Source organism: Nicotiana tabacum, chromosome 22, assembly GCF_000715075.1.
Source record: "Nicotiana tabacum cultivar K326 chromosome 22, ASM71507v2, whole genome shotgun sequence".
Classification (NCBI taxonomy): domain Eukaryota; kingdom Viridiplantae; phylum Streptophyta; class Magnoliopsida; order Solanales; family Solanaceae; genus Nicotiana; species Nicotiana tabacum.
This window is the reverse complement of record NC_134101.1, coordinates 225,993,752-226,018,021: the sequence shown is the minus strand read 5'-3', so window position 1 is coordinate 226,018,021 and position 24,270 is coordinate 225,993,752. Positions and strand designations below refer to the sequence as shown.

General features: G+C 39.5%; 1 protein-coding gene across 1 annotated transcript; it reads left to right on the top strand.

Annotated features, from left to right (window-relative positions):
- Window positions 1-19,865: 19,865 nt before the first annotated feature.
- Window positions 19,866-22,725, top strand: LOC107780055 (uncharacterized). The gene is made up of 4 exons (XM_016600577.2): window positions 19,866-20,244; window positions 21,354-21,452; window positions 21,557-22,053; window positions 22,288-22,725. The coding sequence occupies exons 1-4, from the start codon at window positions 19,866-19,868 to the stop codon at window positions 22,723-22,725; spliced, it is 1,413 nt and encodes a 470-aa protein (XP_016456063.2).
- The last annotated feature ends 1,545 nt before the right edge of the window (window positions 22,726-24,270 follow it).

Sequence of the window (24,270 nt, the reverse complement as noted above, 5' to 3'; positions counted from 1 at the left end):
TGATTAATCTTTGATAAATCTTCGGTCGATACAGCCGTATAAGGTGGTTGGGAGTGAATTTCAACCCATTGGCCTTATCAGAGAAGAAGCAGAGCATAATCATTATACACCAGAACGAGGGATGCATCTGGCCGAGGGTAACTGGTACATCGTGCAAAAATTGATGATAACTGGGTCAAGAATAGCCAATGTGAAGAGGTAAGTGATATTTCGCTTAAAGTATATATATTTGTATGTATATCGCCTCATATCTTACTTTTGTTTCGTTAATATAGGATGTGAAATGCATTGATTTATATTAATTTGATGTGTTTTTATGTGTAGGAATGATCCAGGAGCAATCAAGAGCGATATGTGTGAAATTAGAGCCAAAACGGACAAAAACAGGTAAGTTGGACATTTCAGCACCACATGCGCCAGAAACAGAATCTGAAATTTCATAGCACCATGGATGGCACATGGCACTAGCCAGGGCGCCATTGACGTGAATGTTGTCCAAATTCACCCAGGACACGGTTATTTCGACCCTAAACTTACCCAACACGTATAAAAGCAAGACTAAACTTATTTAACCAGGGGAAGGCACCACTTTTGAGATATCTAACATACTTTGAAGGAGGATTCACGTGGGAGAACACAACCCATGCTTGGAGGAGGCTTCAAACTAGTTTTTTTTCTATTCTCTACTTTTAATTTCATAGTTTATTAGTTCTAGAGTTTTGGGGTGCTACATGAACGTTGTAGTTTAAAGCTTGAATTGTTCTTATTATTTTATCATATTGGTTTATTTATTCATTCTTGCGCTTAATTATTTGATTACTTGATCACCAATCGAATACTATCTACGAATCTAGGATTGAACTCGGGAGATGTAATTCTAGATTGCATATAAGATTGAGTAGAGCAAGATCTTAACTCATGAGGGGGGGGGGGATTTGCGGTTAGGATAGAAATACACCTATTCGCCTTGCTTGGTTACTATACAAGAATTATTTACGTGTTCTTGTTAATGCTAATTCCATCGGAATATAGGCATTAAATTAGCTTGAATAGGCGAGTTCTAGTTCGGGAGAAGGCTACGAGCAATATTAACCATGTCAACCAATAAACCAGATAAATTAATTAGATGATTTAAGTGGAAAACTCAACGGAATTGTTAGCTAACCCATAGCTCTATAATATACACTCACATTGAATTCGTCTCTATAATTCTCCAACTTGTTTTCTTTAATCTCTTAATTTGTTACTCAAGATTAATTTTAGTTAAATATTCATATGTTAGGATTCACTTGAATAGATTGATTGTTGATAGTTAATCACAAGTCCCTGTGGGTACGATATCTGGACTTACAATCCTATATTACTTGTCGTCCATGTGTACTTGCATGCGCGTTTGGGAGTAACAAGTTGTTTACCGTAAAAATAGTAATAACAATTAAATTTGTTGATGGGACTCTAAAAATATGTAATCTATTTTTATGCTAGTTGTTAAGGCAGCTGATGCTAGGTGTGTGGAGTTCAGATACGAATAACGAACTAAAGTAGAGTTATAACCAAACCGAGAGGTTGGCTATTCGGGCCTCGGATTGACCGATGAAGGACCTCGATGCCGATGACTGGTCTCGGGCTCGAGCTATTGGGTATAATCGGGGAAGGGTCAACAGTTAGAATATAACTGTTAGAGGCTCTTTATGGCCTATGAAGAGCAATAAATTAAGAACAAGTATGCAGTCAATAAATAAGAGCAATAATATGGAGAGAGTAAGATAGAGAGAAGAGAGAGAGAGAGAGAGAGAGAGAGAGAGAGAGAGTTGTTACTTATCTCAAGTAGAATAGTCGGAGCAACAATAGGCCTTTTACACAATGGCAAGGATCCCCTTTATATAGGAGGGGAATCTCAACATAGTACAAAATGCGTTAATTATAAAGGTATGGAGATGGGACAGCTAGACGTGAAACCAGGCTTTGGCAGTGCTATCTGCTCGCCTTGGGAACTCCCCATCCCCGGCATCGTCGTTGGGTCGGGTGTAAATGGACATCGCAGGAGAGAACTCAACCACAACCTCGCAGCCTCGAGATCTCGAGATGACTTTCCAAAATGCCTTAATGACGAGGAATTGGACCCTCTGATTTCACCGTATACAGATAATCTTCTCATTTCCTAGAATGAAGTAATAGGAAATGATTTTGAGCCGTCGTTTTGAGGGCATCATTGCTATGAGGTCAACCTATATGAGCATTAAATGTTATGCCCCAGAAAACCATGCAAGGGTCGCCGTCAAATACGATTATCGAGGAACCCACGAACTGCTATTGGCTCATCCTTTCCACTTCCCAAGCGGTTCCTATAAATATATCGACTGTTTGATAATCCTTATCTTCGTAGCATCTTCAAATTCACGAGTCCATACCCATCTTCTTTTACACTCTTCTATCTTTATTTCTGAGAGAATATTTTACCATTGCTATGGCTAGGACTTCTAGAATGGTTCCTCCGCAGAATGAAGCTGCATCTTTATCTCGGCCGTCTAAGGAGAAGGCCAAAACGATACCCACCTTGGAACAGTGCACTCCCTCCAAGCTTGATATGTCAAAAGATTTTACTGTTGATAGTACTTAATCCACACCGGGTCGATGTGAACATGTGTCCCGATATATTAGGGTGATAACCAACATAAAAGCGATGAGGACAGATTGTCGATGGAGCGAGGTAGTGGAGGTGGAGATTCCCGACCCTGATAAAAATATAGCGGACTACAAGGCCGGCTTCCTTCATGTGTATACCTACCCATTCACCTTGGGTCCTAATGATTCCTCTGAATCCTCTCCCCCCCTTCCCTCGAAAATAGACCCGGTTATCCTTGATTTTTGTGACAAATATCAAGTGATGCTCGGTCATATCTATCCTTCTGTTTGGAGGATAGTATTGATGCTCCGTCATTTTACTGAAGGGGTTGTGGGCAAGACTTTTACCCTCAATCATTTTATTAGGTTGTACAACCCTTGATTTTATCGAGGTTTGAACAGGATTCATAATCAATCCTGAAAATCATTTTTTCTCGAGCATCGATGAGGGGAATGATTGAGGGTGGATGAGCAGGTTCGTCTAGGTAAGGATCTCGGACATTATTCTGGCCCGGAGGATGCCTTTCCCGAAGAAATGGAACACACAGCGTAAGCAGTAATCCCATAACAATGTTTTAAAATTTTCTTCCTTTTCCCCCGGAATAATGACCTCTTTGTTGCTTCACGCAGCCGTTGCTAGGTACCCCGACGCGGTTTCGGATTTGCTGGGGTGGATCAAATGGTTGGACACCACATTCCCGTACCATGTCCGGTCTTGGACCGACCCAACCAATTAGCGATGAGTGGCCAAGAATCATGGTAGAGCTTCCCTACCATCTATATCTTAGATTTGCGTTTCTCCTTGCTTCCCTTGCACTGGAAAATTATGGTTATCGTGCTTGTGCAGGCCTCGGCAAGAATGTGGAGATAAGGCCACCCCTTGGTGGCGAAACGGAGGCTTTGAAGTCCGTCAAGGGCAAGAAGAGTGAAGGTAAGGCAACTGCTAATACTCCTATGGCAAAGAAACCTAAGTCACTCGAGCATCAAACTGCTACCAGGACCTCTGCTTCAACTTTAGGGGAAAATACCGGCATTGAGGATGAGGATAATGATGAATTCTAATTAGCAACGAGGATGTGGTCGAGTGTGGGAGCCTTGAGTGGAGGCTGCTGACTCTGGAATGGCTGACTTCGGTCAGTCCCATAGACCAGAGACCTTTGAGGAGGGTGTTAACGTGGACACGGATCGCATGACCAGGTTTGATGCAGTTTCCGTAGGGGGGACGATCTTGAAGGGTCGGGGCTCGGAGCTTCTCAAGAATAAGGATTGCCTCTTGCGGAAATCGGCAACATAAATGATTTCATCTCATGCTTTTAGGTCTCGTCAGGGGAACTGAGGGATGTGAATGTCGTCAAAGCGGGGATTCCTCTCAAAGGGGGAGGCTTACTTGCCAACATCTTTGACGGTCGTAGAGATAACGTCGGTCTTGATGTTCCTGGCAACGTCAAGGAGGCAGAGAGATTCATCAGGTGATAGCTATGTTTCATATATTTCTTTTAGTCTTGGGCATTATTCTTCATTTTTCTATCTCTTCCTCTATGTCGTAGTGCAAGGATATGTATGATCATGCCCCCTTTCACCTCTGTGAGGAGCTTTCATACCGTGAAAAGGAGTGTAAGAAGCTTACCTCAATGCTGCGGGATTCGGAGGCTCACTCTGCCCGAGGAGAGAAATAATTAGGAGAGCTCCAAGCTGCTTTGGAGAGAGCGTTTCTAGAAAAGGTTGATCTCTCTGCACAGGTATTTCGTCCTACTTGTTCCTGACCTTTGCTCCCATATTTCGACTCAAATTAGCTTACTTTTTTTTTGTAGGTCGAGCAAAATGGTTCACAGATTAGTTGACTGAATGTGGAGATCATTGGGCTGAGGAAGAAAAGTGAGGTAGCGATTGCGGAGTTGGCGTCATCCCATGATCTTCTCAAGAATGCTCGCAAGGAGATTGCTGCCTTGGCCGTGGCCAAGTCCGAGATTGAAAGAAATGCTGCCACTTATTTGGATGATACAGTCACGGCACATAAAATAGCTCGTGACGTATCGATAGCAGTTGAGCAGAAGCTAGCTCGGGCTATTAAACATGCTAAGGAGGAGGCGAGGAGAGAAACCCTGGAGTAAATCAGATCTAGGAGCATAGATCTATTAGTTGATCTCGAGGAGGCCCGTGGATTGGAGGGAGAATTGGCGCTTTTGATTGCCCAGATGAGGGCGAAGATAGCGGTGATGAAGAGTAGTTCCCACGTCGTTTTTTATCCTTTCTTTTTCCTTTTGTAGGCAATCCCCGGGGGATGGATCTTGTAATGATGCCTCTTGTGGATACATTTTTGGCAATGTAAAAAGAGGGACTTTTCTTCTTTCAGTTTTTTCGTTCCTTTGCTTTCACGGATTTGACCTTTCGACTTTTGACGTTAGCCTTTCGAAATCTGTTATTGGAGTGACCAGGACCCTCAAATCGGGCCATGCCCCAGGGTTAAACCGATAGCTTCTAACAGGCCGGTGCCAGTGATATCGAGGAGCCCCCAAGACCTCGTAGTTTCTCGAATTCTACGAGGTAGCCCCATTTGCTCAATCAGGTAAAGGGGCCACAAAGCGATTCTATCAGTACATTTCCCTAGGAGAGGGTGATGTTAATGCGGCCAGCATTAATTGGCCTTTGGGTAGGAGAGCAGTTGCTGCTTCGCCTCTATATATTCATTCACTTGCCTTTCCAATGGTGATTCTGCTGCTTTGAGGGACTACCTCTTCGACAGAGCCTGGCGTTTTGTGCTAGTTCTTCCGTTGCTTCAACTCAAAATTTTTGCTCAGATCCATATCTTTCTCCTCCTATTCTATCGTACTATGACTACTACGTCGACGTCCAACCGCCAAGGAGATAGAAGTTTTTCCTATGCTCTGTATTCGGTTGGTGATAGTGACGCATTGTTGGTGACTAGTGAGCAGGTCTCGAGGAGAGCCATCACGCCGGGAAGGCCTCTCAATTATCTGGGTCACCAGGAGCACGTGTCAAGGATCATCTCATCAGTGGGAGAGAAAAACCTCGAAATGATCAAAAAAGATTACGGATGGGTAGAAGGCGCGGTATTACAAGTACCTTCTTTCAAGGACAGCATCATGTCATACCTCAAGGGTTTTTTGAGCATATACACGTATATATTTGCGTCGGGTCCCCCCAACCGGGTCGTGCCTGATTTCTGTCGGATATACCAGGTTACCATGGCGTAGGTTCACCCCTTACTTTGGAAAATAGTATAGACGATAAGATATTTCACCAACAAGGCCAGGATAGAGTTTATCCTCAGCCATCTCGTGAGGTTATATCGGACACTATTTTATTAGGGTTTGATTACTCTGCAGCATCGATCTACCCGAGCTCCTGTCATCGGTAGTATAGAGGATGAGGACCATGGATAGATGAATCGGTTCATTCGTATTCGAACGACCGATGTCATCCCGAGAGAATATTTACCATTTCTCGAGAAATTGAACTTCACACGTAAGTGTCTCACCTAAACTATCATTGTTTTTACCAGAGGCGGGCTCCATAATGATATCTTTCCATTCCATATTTATAGCAGCTCATTGGTCGCCGAACAAGGTCCCAAATTTAGCCAAGTGGTCTCGTAAGCTTGCAGCTTGCTTGATTTATTATAAGCACTGGTAGCGAGATCTATCCAAAGGGAGATGGGAGGCGAAACATCATGGTAGGTGTCCGGTGTTTTGTAACCAAAGGGAGAAAATGGCGCTTTTCTTGTCGGCTCATAAACTCACCTACCATAGGTTTCAGAGATTTTTTCGAGATGAGGTCGTGTCCTCCGGGAGAGGATGAGAGATTGCCGGCCTCGGGATCGAGGATCAATGATAAATAGAAAGGAGCGTGTTGTGGGGCGACTCCTTCTTAATGGTTAAGAAGAGGCGATTCGATTGATCGGCTATCTTATGAAGGTAGTAAGGCATCAAATATTGGCTCGGCCTTTGGCGAGGCTTAGTGGCTCGGCCTCATGGTGTGTTTCTGATTAGTGTAAGATCATTCCGGTCTCGTGCTTTTCCTTTTTTTTTTTAATTTAGTTTTCTTTCATAGGCCTTTGACAGGCTCAAATCCAAGCTGCTTCACTATGAGGCCCCGTTGTGAGAGGCTTTAGATAGGGAAAAATCCCTTAAGCTCCTTTGTGCAGAAAAGGAAAGCGAGTTGGTTTTCCAGCAACGTGAGGTGGACTGGAGCTGGAGCCATGAGAGCTACCTGGAAAGATAGGTACCCTACATTCCATGCTGGCTTGCACTCCCCTTTTCATCTCGGTGGATTAATGTTTTGAAATTTCAGTTGGAGAACAAGGCGGAGGAGCTGGGACAGCTCTGGGGCGAGGTTGGTCAAGTCAAACGCGAATTCAACGAGCTGCACGCACATATAAGTATTGCGGCCAAAGAGAGTGCTCTAGCCATGGTTTCTGATCTTGAGGTGCAAATCCAGACCATTCATGCGAATGATTATGCACAGGTAAATATGATTGCAAGGCTTTTGTCAGAGCTTTCAAAGGTGAAGGCCGAGGTGGTGAACGTCCGGGCTGAGGTCGTGATGAGAAACACCAGGGCGGGACAGAAAGTGGTGGCCTATTTGAAGTATGTGAAGTACATGTCTCGGAGGGAAATTCTCAAGGAGATTTATTTCATGGGCTTTGATCTGTCGGAAGAGATCGAGCAAGCTAAGGGGGAGGAGTATGATGCCAAGTTCCTTCTGTCCGATACTGAAGATGGCGAGGAAGGGGTCGCCGGGCCATAGTCACCGAGGGGGACGTTTATTTCCTGCCTTGTTCTTGTGTATATAGCTTTCATAGTATGTTGTAAATGAAGCTTGTATTTTATCACCTATATGTATATTGGGGAAACCCCTCATTTTGTGTCTTCTATGTTTCTGTTTGTCAAGATTTTAACCAGGTCAATTCGACTTTTGAGCTAATAGAAATCTTTAAATCCGTGATACAACCCTGAGGCTCGTCAGGCTGGGGACAACGACTCTTACGCTTTGCCCTTAGGCATTTGAATTTTAACTATTTTGGGTTCAGTGTCCAAGTCGGGTTTTGACTCGAGCTCAATCGACCCTCAAGTTTTGTATTTGTGCGGGCTGGCGACAATGGCTGCTACGCCTTGGGTTGAAGCGACCTTTTATGTGTGTGGCCCTGCGGCTCATTAGGTTGGCGACAATGGCTCTTACGCTTTGCCCTTAGGTATATGTAGTTAACTATTTTGGGTTCTGTCTCGGAATTGGGTTACAACCCGAGCTCAATCGACCCTCAAGTTTTTAGATGAGCTGGCGGCAATGGCTCTTACGCTTTGGGCAGATACGGCCTTTTATGTAAGCTGGAGACAATGGCTCTTACGCTTTGGGTCGAAGAGACCTTTTAATGTAAGATTTGTTTTCCTCTCGTTAAGACTTTTGCAATGATTTTGCCTGACCCATCATTCGGTTCAGGAAGAACCTCGATTTTAAGTCATTTGCGGCGATGTTCGAGCAACTCGGAAGGTTTGCCTCGTAGGCTGAGTAGCTCGAAGCCCTTTGATTTGGAGCTGACATGGTCGAAGCTCTTTTGCCTGTCGAGGGTAGCCTGTTTAACCGGTTCTTTTCGAAGTAAATTCAAAGTAATGGCCTATGATTTTGTATCAACGGTCAGGTGTCTCCGAGTCGCATTAATTCTGCAAATACAGCCGTATGACCGTATTCACTTGTGTTTGGCTGGAGCCATTTTTGGTCCCGAGTGTAGTAGTTTAGGCATTTATATCGAGGTTATGCCCTTTTGGGGGTCTTACAAATGCGATATATAGCTAAACTTCGGGATTTAGTTTATGCCTGTAGTAAGGTCTTACAACATTTTCATGCCTATTGAGGTCTTATAGGTTTCATTGATACTTGGTACAAATATGATTCATGCCTTGCATGAGGTCTTACAGTTTTTATTGTTGCCTTGTGTAGGCCTTACAAGACCGAGTCTGCCCGCTCTGGGTCTTACAACCTCGGGTTTTTTAATGATGGCGATTGGAGACAGTTATCGAGTTTGTTTATGCTCGGGAGCCATTACTCGTAAGCTCGAAATTTCCTTGTTAAGTTCTTACGACTTTGGAGATTCCGACCTTGAGGTTATGTGTGTGCCGAGTTGTTGATGCTAGTCTTTGAGTATTTCTGGGCGTTCTCGGTGAAGTGATCTTTACTGTAAAAATGTTGAGTTTTCTTTGGAATACGAGATGCTTTGGAGAAAGATATTCTTTGATTGCTTGGCATAAGTACATGTTTTTTTGTTGTGGGTCCAACTTATGCGGACACGGTTCCTTTGACCATTTGGCCCGGTAAATCATTTCCTATTGAAACCTTGTTCGTCATTCCTTGGTTTTTCCGAGTGGATGACCTTTCGAGAGGATGCCCTCCAGTGTTTGGGGTTGATTTCAAAAGAAGCCTTGTACGCTTGTTGGATCCTCCTTAGGCAGCGCATGGACGTTGCCTCATTAAAAACCTTGCCGGTAAAAACCTAATTTTGGGATAAAAATTCAGTCGAAGGAAAAGAGTGCAACGAACGGTTCGAAACCTCGAGGTCTTCGAGCTGGATCGGCATCTCGACTGCTTTGGTCGAGGTCCTGCGCTAAAGTTATCGTAGAGTAAAAATAGAAAAAAGGGGGAGATGATTATACCTTAGTGGCGATGGCGCTCTTAGATTTTGGCGTTTGTTTGGCGGATGCGATGTGGTCCTTTATTTGAATACAGCCGAAGGAGTGTCTTAGAAGATAGTGTGGATGACATGTTGGGATTCATATGCTTTGTCCTTTTTGGTTGTTTCTCTTTCTCGAGACTGGTTCTTAGCTCGGTCACTGAGGAATTCCCGAAGGTGTCCATTATCAAGTAGCTGGGCCACTTCATCCCAGGGTTGCCGGCAATCCTCGATTTTGTGTCTGTGCGAGCTCTAAAACTCTCATATCAAGTAATAGTTCCTTTGTGAAGGATCTGACAATAAATTCCAGGGCCATTTGGCGTCCCTTAATTTGCTAATAGAGAATACGATGTCCGATACATCGACGTTGAAGTTGTATTCTGATAGGCATGGTGCCCTTGTTGGCCTCATGTCCCCGTCAAATCCGTCTCTATTGATGAGTCCCCGAGAGTCCTGTCCTCTGTTTACCAATCGATCGTTGCGAGGCAGATTGCGTCTCGGGGGCATTCCTCTTATCTTTGGGGTACGGCTGATACCTCTCTTTATTCGGTTTCGACTCCTTCGCCAGGAGTCTACTTGGATATACTGAGCCCGAGAGGGCTCCCAGCTGGTCATCCTCAACCCTGATCTTTGACTGATACCGGTTGTGGAAGTCCGATCAGGTTACGGTAGGATACTCGATCAGATTCTCTTTCAACTGCCTTGAGGCCATTGAGCTTCTTTCATTCAGGCCTTGAGTGTAGGCCTACAACGCCCAATCATTGGAGACTCGAGGTAGTTCCATTCGTTCCGTTTGGAAGCAAGATACAAATTCTCGCAGCATTTCATTCTCCCTCTGCTTAATCTTGAATACGTCGGACTTCCTTGTTGCTACTTTGATGGCACCGGCGTGTGCCTTTATGAAGGAGTCTACTAGCATGGCAAATCAGTCAATGGAGTTGAGAGCTAGGTTGTGATACCACATCATGTCCCCCTTCGAGAGTGTTTCTCTAAACTACTTCAGTAAGACGGACTCGATCTCGTCGTCTTTTGTGTCATTGCCCTTTTACTGCGCATGTATAGGCAGTGACGTGTTCGTTGGGATCTGAGGTCCCATAGTATTTTGGGAGTTTGGGCATTCTCAACTTCTATGGAATGGGTTTCAGAGCCGCTTCCTCTGGGAACAACCATTGCACGAACTTCTTCGAATCTACACCTTTTAGGACCGAGGGTGCGCCCAGAATTTGGTCAACCCTGAAGTTATAGGTTTTGACCTTCTTGTCGTTGGTTGTTATCATTTTCTCGTCCGAATCGATCCTTTTGGTTAGATCCTCAAGCATTTTTATGATGGAAGGATCGACTACCGATCCGTTGTTGCTCAATCTCTCCGGTATCTGTTTGGCCGGGGGAGTAGCTTCTGGTGCTATTATGCTGGGAGTCTTCAGGTGGCTTTGCAGCTGAGCGATAGCCAGCTGTTGTACCTGCAACATTTCAAAAATAACATGAAGGCTAACTTCCCATTCTTCCCAAGCTGGGGTTTTTTGGGCTTCTTGTTGGTCGCCATGTTGTATGCTCCTGCCGGTGTGTGAGGTTTGGTCGACCTGCTGTGCGTCTTGCGAACCCGCGTCTGCTAGAATCCATCCAGGTGCATTGTCAAGGTTCTATGGTGGCGCGTCGACAATTGGAATAGCCACACTGTTTTCTGCGTGGTTTTCAAGGTTGTCGTTCTCAAATCTATTCACTAAGCCAGACATTTTGACCTGAAATCGAGGATCTTGGACAAGAAAAAGTGTGAAAGATAACTTGCGTTGTGTAACAAAACCAACAAGAAAATAATCACTATTATTTTTAGTCCCACGATAGGCGCCAAACTGTTTACTGTGAAAATGGTAATAACAATTAAATTTGTTGATGGGACTCTAAAAATATGTGATCTATTTTTATGCTAGTTGTTTAAGAAATTGATGCTAGGTGTGTGGAGTTCGGAGACAAAATGCAAACTAAAGTAGAGTTATAACCAAACCGAGGGGTTGGCTATTCGGGCCTCAGACTGACTGATGAGGGGCCTCAAAGTCGATGCCTGGGCTCGGGCTCAAGATATTGGGGATAATCGGGGAAGGGTCAATAGTTAGAATATCATTGTTAGAGGCTCTTTATAACCTATGAAGAGAAATAAATGAAGAACAAGTATGAAGTCAATAAATAAGAGCAATAATATCGAGAGAGTAAGTTAGAGAGAAAAGAGAGAGAGTTTTTATTTATCTCAAGTAGAATAGTCGGAGCAACAACAGGCCTTTTACAAAATGGCAATGATCCCTTTATATAGGAGGGGACTCTCAACATAGTACAAAATATAGTACAAAATGCTTTAATTGTAAAGGTATGGAGATGAGACGGCTAGACATGACACCAGGCTCTGCTAGTGCTATCTGCTCGCCTTGGGAACTCCCCATCCCCGGCATCGTCGTTTGTTCAGGTGTAAATGGACATCGAGGGAGAGAACTCGACCGCAACCTTGCAGCCTCGAGATGACTTCCCGAAACGCCTTAATAACGAGGAACTGGACCCTCCGATTTAACCTTATACACAAGTTTTTGGCGCTATTGCCGAGGACTTAGAAATTAACTATTCTACTAGATTGAATTTTTACATTTTGCCTACTCAAGTTTTTATTTTTTTTATTTTTAACTTAGTTATATTATTTTATCTTTGTTGACATGACATTTGGAATAATAATTGGTCGAATATTGGTTATTCTTATTATGGTGATCCTTGTCCATATTGTGGAGGACTATACTTAGGGCAAAATTGTGAATCTCAATCTTATGAGTGAAATATTTGTAAAGTGTGTGGTGGTAAAAGTGGTCATTGGGATGGTTGTCCTAATTCTTATTATCCTTATCAGATCTCTTATTATAATATTTCTTATAATTTTTATGAGTTTGATAGGAGCAATGAAGTGGAGGATATAGAAGCCGTTGCTCGTATTATGGACAGGATGAGGCAAGTAGCCTAGTAACAAGAAGAAAATCAAAAGGCTATACAAAGAATTAGTGTAGCAATCATGAGAATGAAGGCCGAGTCGGGAGAGATTGATCAATTTGATACCAAGAGCGAGTTCCCATCAGAAAATAATTTTGAAGAAGTAGAAGTGAGCCAATATTGGCTAGAGGAACAAGCTCAAGTGATAAAATCTCATGACTATCTTCGTGATGGTCTTTCAAATATGGCAGAACAGGTAATAGAAAGAAAAACGGAGCTCAGGCAAGAGATAGACCAATTTGGCTCAGATATCCATTACCTGCAGGCAAAATTGAGTAAAAAGATTGAGACGTCGGATGCCCTACAACCAAATTGTGGATACTAGTCAGCTTGTAGAGCAAAAAGAGGTGTTCCAACTATTCGACCAAAATATTATTGATGATGCCAAGGTTGACGAAGAGTGCAAAATTGAGGATTAGACCTCATTCTAAACACTTTTCAACATTGTGTTTGGTTGGTGACATGGGAATTGATTCAGTCGAGCATATGGAGGAGTCAATGGATGAGGAACAAGGTGTTTATATTCTGAAATTTGATTGTTACTCGAATCAAGCGCTTGTTGGGAGGCAACCTAGCCTGTATTTTAATTTTTTTAATATAGTGTCAAGTTTCGTGTTAAATTTGTTTTGCAGAGTAGGGAAAGTCTGTGTACCCGAAGTTGAAGCTGAGGAGCATGTTTTAGCTTAAGTGTGGGTCGTCCCGACCCTTAATATTGAGGATCATGTCCGAGCTAGGCCCGAGAGGGCCTCAGAGAGTATTTCTCACCCTTGTTTTTGTATTTTTCTTTGTGATCATGCATCGAGGACTATGCATAATATAAGTGTGGGGAGAGAAAACTACTTTCTGAAGTGTAACTATATAAAACTATTTTTTTATTTAGTTTTTATTTTAGAACTCGTAGTAGAAATAGTCTAGTTAAAAAAATTAAAAATAAAAATTAAAAAAAACGAAAATTGAAAAAACAAATAGAAAAAGTTCGAACTTTTCCTGATGATGGATCTTTTGGATAATTTTCTTAAGGGATAAAAGTCTGATTAAAAATACCAAAAAGATTTTTTTTTGAATAGTTAGGTAGTATTCCTTGGTTTTTCTTTGGGCGCCGGTTCTTTTCCAAGGATGTAGCTCGAACCGGGTACTTTTTGTTAGGAGTAGTTTAGGAAGAAATTGAGTCGCTCTGAGATACTCATTGACATGGTTGATGCTGACACATTAGGCTATGATATACATTTTATTTTCCCGTGTATTTGGTTTGAATTTTAAAGCCTAAGTAAAGTAAACAGCCTATTTTGTGGTGCCTTTTCTCAATTGTTTGACTTGTATGCCACATAGTGTAATATTGCTTAATTTTCTCAATTATGCGTGCTTGCTTGATGTGATTGAACAAAACCGTTGTGATTGAGTCATGTGCAATGTGTGTGTGAGGATTTGTGATCTTCTATGCTATCTTATGTAGTTTAGAACTTGTCCCGTATGTTAATTAAAGCAAAATTGTAAGTTGTGCTAATATAGGCTATGAAGTAGGAATTTTCTTGCTTGATCATAGATGTGTTTGTCACATAAGTTTTCTGTTGCTAGCCCCTTTGATCCTATAGACCTTTTCTTTGGCAACCACATTACAAGTCATACCCCTATTTTGTTCTTAATTTGATATTGATTAAACCTTTACCTCCTAAGGCACTTAGTCGCTAAAAGAAGTAAGGTTAGAGATTAGGGAGTAGCTTTTGAGTGGAACCATGTAAGGGTCCGTTGATGCACTAAAGTTGAAATCAAAATTCACTAGCCGATGAAATTTAATATATGGAGTGTGTGATGAAAAGAAAAAAAAAAGAGAAAGGAAAAGAAAAATTGCAAGAAAAGAGAAAAAAATATGATAGTTCAAATAATGTAGAAAAACACACACCTCTGATTCTTATTGATTTGTGCTAGTGGAAATATAGAAGTGCTTAATTGAAAATAGGGCTATGTTGCATATGGTATGGGGCAAGTAAATTGGTTGAGAAGGATATGTGCTTGAATTATGAATGTAGTGTATCAAAGTGCTTAGGAGGGTTAGTCATTAATTCTAAATATATCATACATGTCCCTTAGCCTGCATTACAACCTTAAAGTCCTAATTGATCCTAGATTTGGCTAGCTTAAATTAGTAGAGATATACACTACTGGTACGACCACGGGATGCATATGAATTCTTTGTGAGAGAGAGCGAATTTTTTTCAATTGTGTGATGTCCTTAATTATATTCAAAATCACATTTGAATGTGTGGACTAATCTATATTCACTCTTTTGTTTGTTGGTGAGGGCACATGATCTCATGAATGATTGGTAATGTTGTAAACTTTTTTGTTGGGTGAGTGCATGAGTTGAAGGTGCTTAGTGGTTACAAGTCAAATTTTGAGTATGGGTGGTGACACATAGGTTGTTGGAATTGATTGAATTGAAATATTATACTTAGGCATGCTTAAACGGGTAAAATGTTGAATTTTATTTGTTCATGCTTGTGTGGCGGTATTGATCATTGTCAAGGGTATAGTGTGTGGTTAAAAGTTAAAGTACTCCTCCATAATTGAGACTTGTACGTAGTTGGGTGTTTATTTGATAGTCCCATTGCTCGAGGACGAGCAAGAGCCTAAGTGTGGGGTGTTGATGTTTCGCTTAAAGTATATATATTTGTATGTATATCGCCTCATATCTTACTTTTTTTTCACGAATTTAGGATGTGAAATGCATTGATTTATATTAATTTGTTGTGTTTTTATGCGTAGGAATGATCCGGGAGTAATCGGGGCGATATGTGCAAAATTAGAGCCAAACCAAACAAAAACGGGATAGTTGGACATTTCAGCGCCATAGGTGGCGCCCAACCCAACATGTGGCACTAGAAACAGAATCTGAAACTTCATAGCGTCGTGGAGGGAGCCTGGCGCTAGCTAGGGTGCCATTGATGTGAAAGTTGTCCAAATTCACCTGGGATATAGTTGTTTCGGCCTTTACCCAACACGTATAAAATCAAGACTAAACTTATTTAACCAAGGGAAGACGCCACTTTGGAGATATCTAACATACTTTGAAGGAGGATTCACGTGGGGGAACACAACCCATGCTTGGAGGAGACTTCTAACTAGTTTTTCTTCTCTCTCTTCTTTTAATTTCATAGTTTATTAGTTCTAGAGTTTTGGGATGCTACATGAACGTTGTTGTTTGAAACTTGAATTGTTCTTATTATTTTATCATATTGGTTTATTTATGCAATCTTGCGCTTAATTATTTGATTGTTCGATCACCAATTGAGTACTGTCTACGAATCTAGGATTGAACTCGGGAGAGGGAATTCTAGATTGAATAGAATAATTGTTTGATTTAATTTAGTTGATAGTTAATCACAAGTTCTTGTGGGTACTATATCTGAACTTACAATCATATATTACTTGTCGACCACGTATACTTGCATGTGCATTTGGGAGTAACAGTAAGTGTAAACACTTAGAAACCCCTCCACATGAGTGGTGATACTTTCTTCAGGGGCGGGGATCTGTACCACGACCTCGGTGCCCCACTTGCAGTTTTCCTTCATGGCTTCAAGCTATTTCTGGTTATCGAGCAAATATACCTCGATACGTGTTCACATCAGCCAGGGACTGATGGACAACTTTGAAGTTGTTTTTTAGGACACAAGGGTTGAGAACAATCTCGTGAAGGAGCGGTTCCATCGGTGCTTTGTCAGCGGCCAGCCGAGAAGAAGAAAAAAGGCTTTCTCCTTTTGAGGGATGGTTTTGGAGGTTTTCGCCATTGACTCAAATAAGATGAAGCGGAAAGATGTAGAGATTGGTATTATCGGTCCTAAAAGATCGAATCAACAGGCGGAGGAAGAGAAGAGATAGAGAGAGGAAGAGACTTAGAGAAATTGGTGAAGATGAAAGTAATGTTTTGATTCAAATGGGAAACATGTATTTATAGGTACATAGTGACGGTTTGGTGGCGCTAGTGGCCGACCGTCACTAGCAAGCATTTAATGTTTTGGAGAACCGAACTGACGGGACATTTTGATCACCTCGAATGCTTACGTCACAGGGATGACATCATTATCGGGGTCTCCGAAAAATCAAGGCTCAAGTTGCTTATTATTATTTTAATCTAAGAAACGAGGGGATTATCAGTATACGATGGAAATCAAAGCTACCCAATTTTGATCTTCGATGGAAAAGGTGATACCACATCGGAAAACCAAAGCGTGGAGCTCATGGTCGAAGTTCCTTTCCAATGTCATGGTCGATAACACTTACCGAGGTCAGAAGAAGCCATGCTTCGAGGTGATGGCGGTATGAGTCAGTAATGGAAAAAGCGAGACACCCGCAACGGGCCGGAGATCACAGTGAAATTTTTTGAATGGATTGGACTTCATCGGCTAAAAGTTTGTCAATTATGATTTCGTACTATAATTGGATGTGTACCTTATTTAGGACTCCCATATTATATAAAGGGGGATCCATTGCTCATTGATAAGAAAATATACGCTTGTTATTCTTTTGCTATTTCACGTACTATTCATCATAGTTGTTTTAACATTTTTTATTCCCATTATCATACCTCGTCACAGTTCGAGGTCAAGATTTTGCTTACACACTGGTTTGATCTATTTTATTCTTTAATTTATCTATTTAATTCCTTGTCTATCAATTGACATTGAATCAAATCACATATCCTTAAAATTACAATACAAGTTTAATTGTTACTCGAATTTTAGGGTAAACAATTATGCTTAATAAAATGAAAAGAAGGAGAGTTGAGGTCTGTGGACGCTAAAGCAGCTACCTCAAAAGTCTCCATGAAGTAATGCTCCAAGTATAGCAACCACCAGGACAATATGTACCTGATCTGCACATAAAGTGCGGAGTGTAGTATGAGTACAACCAACCCAATGTACTCAATAAGTAACAGGACTAACCTTGGGCTGAAAGCAATGACGAATTCAGAAATGTACAATCCAAATCAATATAATAACAGTATGGTATAACAGGGAAATGACAGTAAAACTTAGAGAAATCCCATAATTAGTTTATACATGGATCACAACTCAATGGCTCTAGTATGTAGAGATTTCATGGTTACAGATAAGATCAGGTAACGACACAGTACGACATGAATAACGGAGTCACAATTCACATGGTGCACGCCTACACGCCCATCACCTATCATGTGCGTTACCTCAACCCCAAATACATAACACGTAATTCAGGATTTAATACCCTTAGCCCAAAGTTTAGAAGTGTTACTTACCTTGAACAAGACAAATCCAATACCGAGCAAACCATACGACGCTCCAATAATTCTATCCCGTGCGTACTGACCTTCGAACGGCTCGAATGTAGCCAAAAACAACTCAAAAGACATCAAATAATGCTAAAGGAAACAAACCAAATTGATAAAGATCGAATCTTTAATCAAAATTCCAAAATGTACCAAAAGGTCAAACCCGAGCTCGTGCCTCGGAGCCCGACAAAACTCACAAAATTCGACAATCATTCAATTCAGAGCCCAACCATACTAGTTTCACCCAAGTCAAACTATGTATCGATGTTCAAAACTCAAAAAATTCACTCTATGAAACTTTGGACAAAACCCCCAATTTTCACTTTAAATTTCGCAATCCAATTATCAAAAATAACGATAGATTCACAAAATATAACAAAAAACGAGTAGGGAATACTTGCCCCAATTTATATGGTAAAAATCGCATAAAATATTGCCCAAACCCGAGCTCCACAACTCAAAATATGGCCAAATGAACAAACCCTTGATATTAAATATTTTGTCTAGTTGTTCTGTCTCGTTTTATGTGTCAAACGATCCTGAAACTTACTTTTAATGCATCCAATGGATTCCTTGTGAAAATTCAGTCAAGTTTGGCTTTTGAATCACTCCATTTGACCTTATAATGAAGGAGATATGTTGGTTTCAATATTTTGAAATAGTATAGATTTTAAAATACGAAGTCAGTGGCAAATTCGTAATTAATCAGAAAAATCTAACAACCTAATTCTTAGTAAAATGATCATAAAATCCTCATACGATGTCTAAATTCAACGATTCTTTTTGCTATGGCTATGTAATTACGATAAGGATCTAATGTTTACATCAAAATAGAAATTGGAGCTCATTTTTTTAATGCAGTACCATTTATGCTTGAAGAAACGACGACGAAACATAAGAAAAACGAGCGCAACACAGCTCAAACCTATTCGAATCTTACCCGAGCCCCTCGGGACTCCGTACGAACATGCCAACAAGACTCATAACATAATACTAACCTACTCGAGGCCTCAAATCACGCATAACAATATCGTATGGACCTCACGCCGAAACATATTAAATCAACTTGGAATGAACTCAAATTTTTTACACAAGTTCTAATACATCATATGGAGCTACTTGCCCCCAAACTACCGAGCGAATACAAATGCTCAAAATGACCGGTTGGGTCGTTACACAGTCTCATTTACTTTTTCTACATAAATTATTGAGATTCTCTTGATAAAAAAGTTTTTTAAGAAGAGAGAAAATGAAAAGATCGACGAGTCCATTACTAAAAAATTTACTGAACTATGTGAAATTGTGGACTAAATTTACTTTTCTTTTATTTGTAATAAAAAAATTACTTAACTATCCCTATTGATTTCTGATGATCATTCAACCAGATTTATTGATTTTTGTCAATAGAAAATGCTGACTTGGCAGTCCACATATACTTTTGGACCACATAAAAAGAATTAACAGTCAAGTAAAGTATAAAAATCCACCCATACACCCAATTCGTCCCAATCCTGCCCGTTTATAATAAAGAGCGTTGTACGACTTTTGGGTGGACTTTTTCCTTTATAAAGGGACCGGATTGGGTGAATGGGCAAATTTATATTCTTTGTTCAGGTGTTAATTATTTTAGAGCAAACTTCATTTATAGCCACTAGGGTCAAACTTATATCACCTGATAGCCACAAAATAACCCCTTACAAGTAATAGCCTCAAAACAATAACAAAGGCTAGCAACTGAAAAGGCTGAAATCATACGCTCAACGCAAACGAAAAGGAAAACAGTCCTAATCGATTTTGTATCCTAAATTCACACATTCAGTATGGAATCTTCAACCTCCAAACACTATAAAAGTCGCCCAATTATTCACATTGTGAAAGAAATTCTAGGGTTTCTGAAGATTAAACCCAGAGAAGAGCTCCCAAAAATTCACACTGAAATTCAAATTTTTTGCACAATTGCTGCCTACAATCAGCTTAATAGAGTTGAGATTTCGTTCTTAAATTGTGAAATTGATACAAAATCAACAAATGTCTATGGAGATTGTGAATTTTGGAACCACAGTTCCAACTTTAATTCCGATTTTACTTTAACACAATGGTGAATTGGTAAGTGAGAGTAAATTTGTTAATTTCCTTGTTAATGGCGTGTTGATCAATTCGGACTGTAACTATGATTATTTTGTTGATGAGATATACAAGCAATTGGGTAGAGATTCAATTACGAGTGCAATGGATATAAAATATACAGTGAAGGATGGCTATGTAGCAATTCCAATATATAATGATATGAGTGTGCGCTTGTATATGGAGATGAAAAAGAAAAACCTGGATATCACTGAATATCCATTATGCATAACATTGAAAAATGTATATTCAAGTGTTGAATGCTCATATTCAAGTTCATACTTGGGTGGCAACTTACTTGCAACAACTTCAGCTGGAAACTTACTCGCAACAACTTCAGTTGGTTTACAATGTCAGAACATAGAAGAAGTACATGGAACTAATATTGTTGAAATGATGGATAATCATGTAAAGGAAGACAAAATTGAGATATTGAAGGGAAATTGTATAATAGACAATCCACAACATGAAGAAATTGCAGAAGGTCAGTTGTATTGGGACAAAAATACACTCATTAGTGTAATGAAGCACTACGCAATACGGAAAAAATATCAATTTATAGTGGATAGATCATCTACAGCAAGGTATGATTTCTACTTATGAGATTGCACTTCTCTGTAATTTTTTGTATACAGATCTGTATAAAAAATGTATAATTATTGTATAGTGAGATTGCACTTCTCTGTAATTTTTGTATACAGATCTGTATAAAAAATGTATAATTATTGTATAATAAGAGTGCACTCCCTGTAATTTTTGTATACAGATTTGTATAAAAATGTATCGTTATTGTATAATAAGATTACACTTCTCTGTAATTTTTCGTATACAGATCTGTATAAAAAATGTATAATTATTGTATAGTGAGATTGCACTTCTCTATAATTTTTTGTATGCAGGTCTATATAAAAATGTATAATTATTGTATAATAAGATTACACTTCTCTGTAATTTTTTGTATACAGATCTGTATAAAAAATGTATAATTATTGTATAATAAGATTGCACTTCTCTGTAATTTTTTGTATACAGATCTGTATAAAAAATGTATAATTATTGTATAATAAGATTGCACTTCTCTGTAATTCTTGTTTATTTGAGACACGTGTAAAATTCTGAATAAATGCATTATCATAACACTATATTTTAAATATGTATTGTCTTACATACGTGGATGAAAGTTGCAAATGGAGTATTAGATCTTCAAGTCTACACAAATCAAATGTCTTCAAGGTTAGACGGTTCAATGATGTTCACACTTGCCCAGAGATGAGTAGATTGTTTTCACAACGTCATGCTACTTCGTCAGCCATTCCAATAAATATACCAATCCAAAAACAATATACACTCCGACAGATATCATGAGCGACATGAAACAACAGTATGGGATTAATATGAGTTACATAAAAGCTTATAGAACAAAAGAAAAGACGCTTGAACTACTAAGAGGGATACCACGTGAATCTTATAGAAAACTGTCGGGTCACTTGTATATAATAAATATGACAAATCCTGGTTCTGTCACAAGGTTACATAAATCAGAGGACGGTCGCTTCATGTATATTTTTATTGCACTAAATGCATCAATCATAGGATGGAAATACTGTTACCCTATCGTAGTGGTTGGTGGGACATTCCTCAAATCATCACACAGAGGAAGACTATTAACAGCTAGCGCACAAGATGCAGCAGGTGAATATGTTGCAGACTCGTATAATAATTATATATGGTATAGATAGTTCTTATTTGTGTATAACAAAAATAACATGTGGATACTTTCTTATTTGCTTAAGCAGGTAAAAATTTTCCACTAGTATACACTGTTGTAGATTCTGAAAGTGATGCTTCCTCGGAATGGTTTTTTGAAATGTTTAGACAGGCTTTTGGGGAAAGGGAAAGGATGTGCGTCGTATCGGATCGTCATGCAAGCATATTGAGGGATGCTTCGATTGTGTATCCAGAGGTATCTCACTGTGTATGCATTTTTCATCTTTGGAATAACATAAAGAAGCAGTTCAAGAAAAACCATGACCGGTTGAGGGAAGTATTTTTTGCAATGGCCAGAGCATACAAAATTGAAGATTTTAATTGCCTCATGGAAGATATGGACAGCATTGATAAGAGGGTAAGGGGTTACCTATTCCAAGTTGGTTATGCAAAGTGGTCTATAGTGCATTATACTGTTAATAGATCCATGGTGATGACTTCAAATATTGCCGAGTCACTCAATGCAAGGAACAAAGAGGCAAGAGAGCTACCAATCATGAGTTTGCTAGATTACATGATGAATTTGGTTATGGAATGGAATAATACGAATAGAATGACTGCAATGAGTACATTTATTGACATAGGAAAAAAAATATCATGAAATACTGAAGGAAAATAGCTATTTGTCGCAGAAGATGATGGTAAATATTCCTTTATCATGTCTTACTTCATATACCGGAGTAACATACTTTGACAAAAATGCAGTAATACTTGTCATATCCCTGTTTTAGTTTTACTAATAATATCTATTTAAATTTAGGTGAAGCCTTCAACCGATTATGTATATGTAGTAATGGATGCGGAACAAAGGCGGAACATAGTCTGCATGCAAATAAGGGAATGCTCGTGCAAACGATTTCAAGTAGATGAGATTCCTTGTCCACATGCTATGGCAGTATTGGACTATACACACATGAAAGCACCCAAATATTGTTCTGCCTATTACACCAAGGAATACTTCAAGAAGACATATGAAGTGCCAGTTAATCCACTTTCTGATGAAACTACATGGTACCTTCCAACAGAGGTGTTAGATAATGTGGTCCTACCACCGATAGTGAAGGGCAAACCAAGAAGACCGACGAAGTCACGACGCAAGGGACTTTATGAATATCTGTATACTAAAACTGTTACATGTGGACTGTGTGGAAAACAAGGACATAACAGAAAAACATGCAGGAATACTCAAGACAACTAATAGATGTTGCTATAGTGATTTAGTATTTTGTAAAAAAAATCTTTTGAATATTGCAATTAGAATATTGGAAAAATAATGAGATTTGCAATCAGATTCTCTCTGATGTACGAATCAAGATGCTACTTTTTGTCATAATGAAAGTATTGGTAGAAGTTTTATTTCAAATACTATTATGGATGTCACTATACAAAATAGATGACAATATACAAAAAAGACTGTTACTATACAAAAATATACAAAATAGACTGTCACTATACAATTATATGTAATATTTTGTTCCTATACAAAATAAATAGAAAATAAACTATAGCTATACAAAATATATACAAAATAGATGTCACTATATAAAAACTATACAAAAAAGAGGGATTACCAATTAAATATACAAAATAGAAATAGTATATATATACAATTACATACATTAGACTCTGACTATACAAAAAATATATAGATAGATATACAAAACTACAGTTAACGGTATCTTACACTACATTTAATGATGCCACGGTGCTTAAGATTGTAAAGTTAACTGGTCCAATGCAATAGGACAGGTTTTAAACGCTTTCTTATCACCCATTCACTGGCATAATATGAAAACAGCAAAACTGTAACATTACAAGCAACATATATTTCTTGCATGCCTTTCCAATTTGCTGTCGAAAATGCAATAGTTCTTTCAACATTAGCATTTCAAACATATAGTTCAAAGACATCCCAAACAAAAAGCATAAAATGTGATATACGTATGCAACTGTATCCTATCATAGACAATATAAGAACCAAACTACTTCCATCCTAAAACTACATGTGAAATTTCTGTTAAACTATCCCAAACTACTTCATCTTGCCCTTCAACTTGCCCTTTTTCTTGATATCCTTCAAAGTCTCGTCATCACCAACATGCGTCTTGCCCTTTTTCTTGTTATCCTTCAAAGACTTGTCATCAACAATGGAATGCGACTTGCTCTTTTTCTTGTTATCCTTTTTTATCTGATCCTTCAATCTACTAGTAGACTCATTATCACTAGCTGCATGTCCTCTTTGTTTCTTCACTCCATAATCCCATAGCAATATACCATATCGATTCCGTATCCTGTCAATATCAATAGCTTTAGGAATACTGCTGCCTTGAATGATGTACTCAGCAAATGTAACAACATAAACACCACAATCACTACATACAAGGTAGCACATAAACATTGAATAAAAGTTAGGATAATATCCAAATAGGAATTCATATACAAAGAATGAATAAGAATCAGAAATATTCAATAATAATTTACGTGTTATCTTGCGTTGGAAACCTATCAACGACATGAATCTCAAAAGGATCATTGGCGGGGATTCCCATAGGATTCTCCTTTGTGTCCCAAAAACCAATACAATGAAGGAAATATGGGAGCAACACTGAGTATGGCTCAACTAATCTCTGAACTGCACTATTTTGTCATGCGCCACTCATGGAATCATATACATAAATGTGCAAATCTTTGAATGACAATCTCGCCGATATCCAGTGCCACTTATCAGACAGATTTATAGGGA

Bases quoted from the DNA above. Each gene is read 5' to 3' on its own strand.
- LOC107780055 (XM_016600577.2), top strand. From the start codon at position 19,866: ATGGATATAAAATATACAGTGAAGGATGGCTATGTAGCAATTCCAATA. The intron at 20,245-21,353 runs GTCAGTTGTATT...CATCAATCATAG, and splicing joins ACATGAAGAAATTGCAGAAG to GATGGAAATACTGTTACCCT. The intron at 22,054-22,287 runs GTTATGGAATGG...ATTTAAATTTAG, and splicing joins TAGATTACATGATGAATTTG to GTGAAGCCTTCAACCGATTA.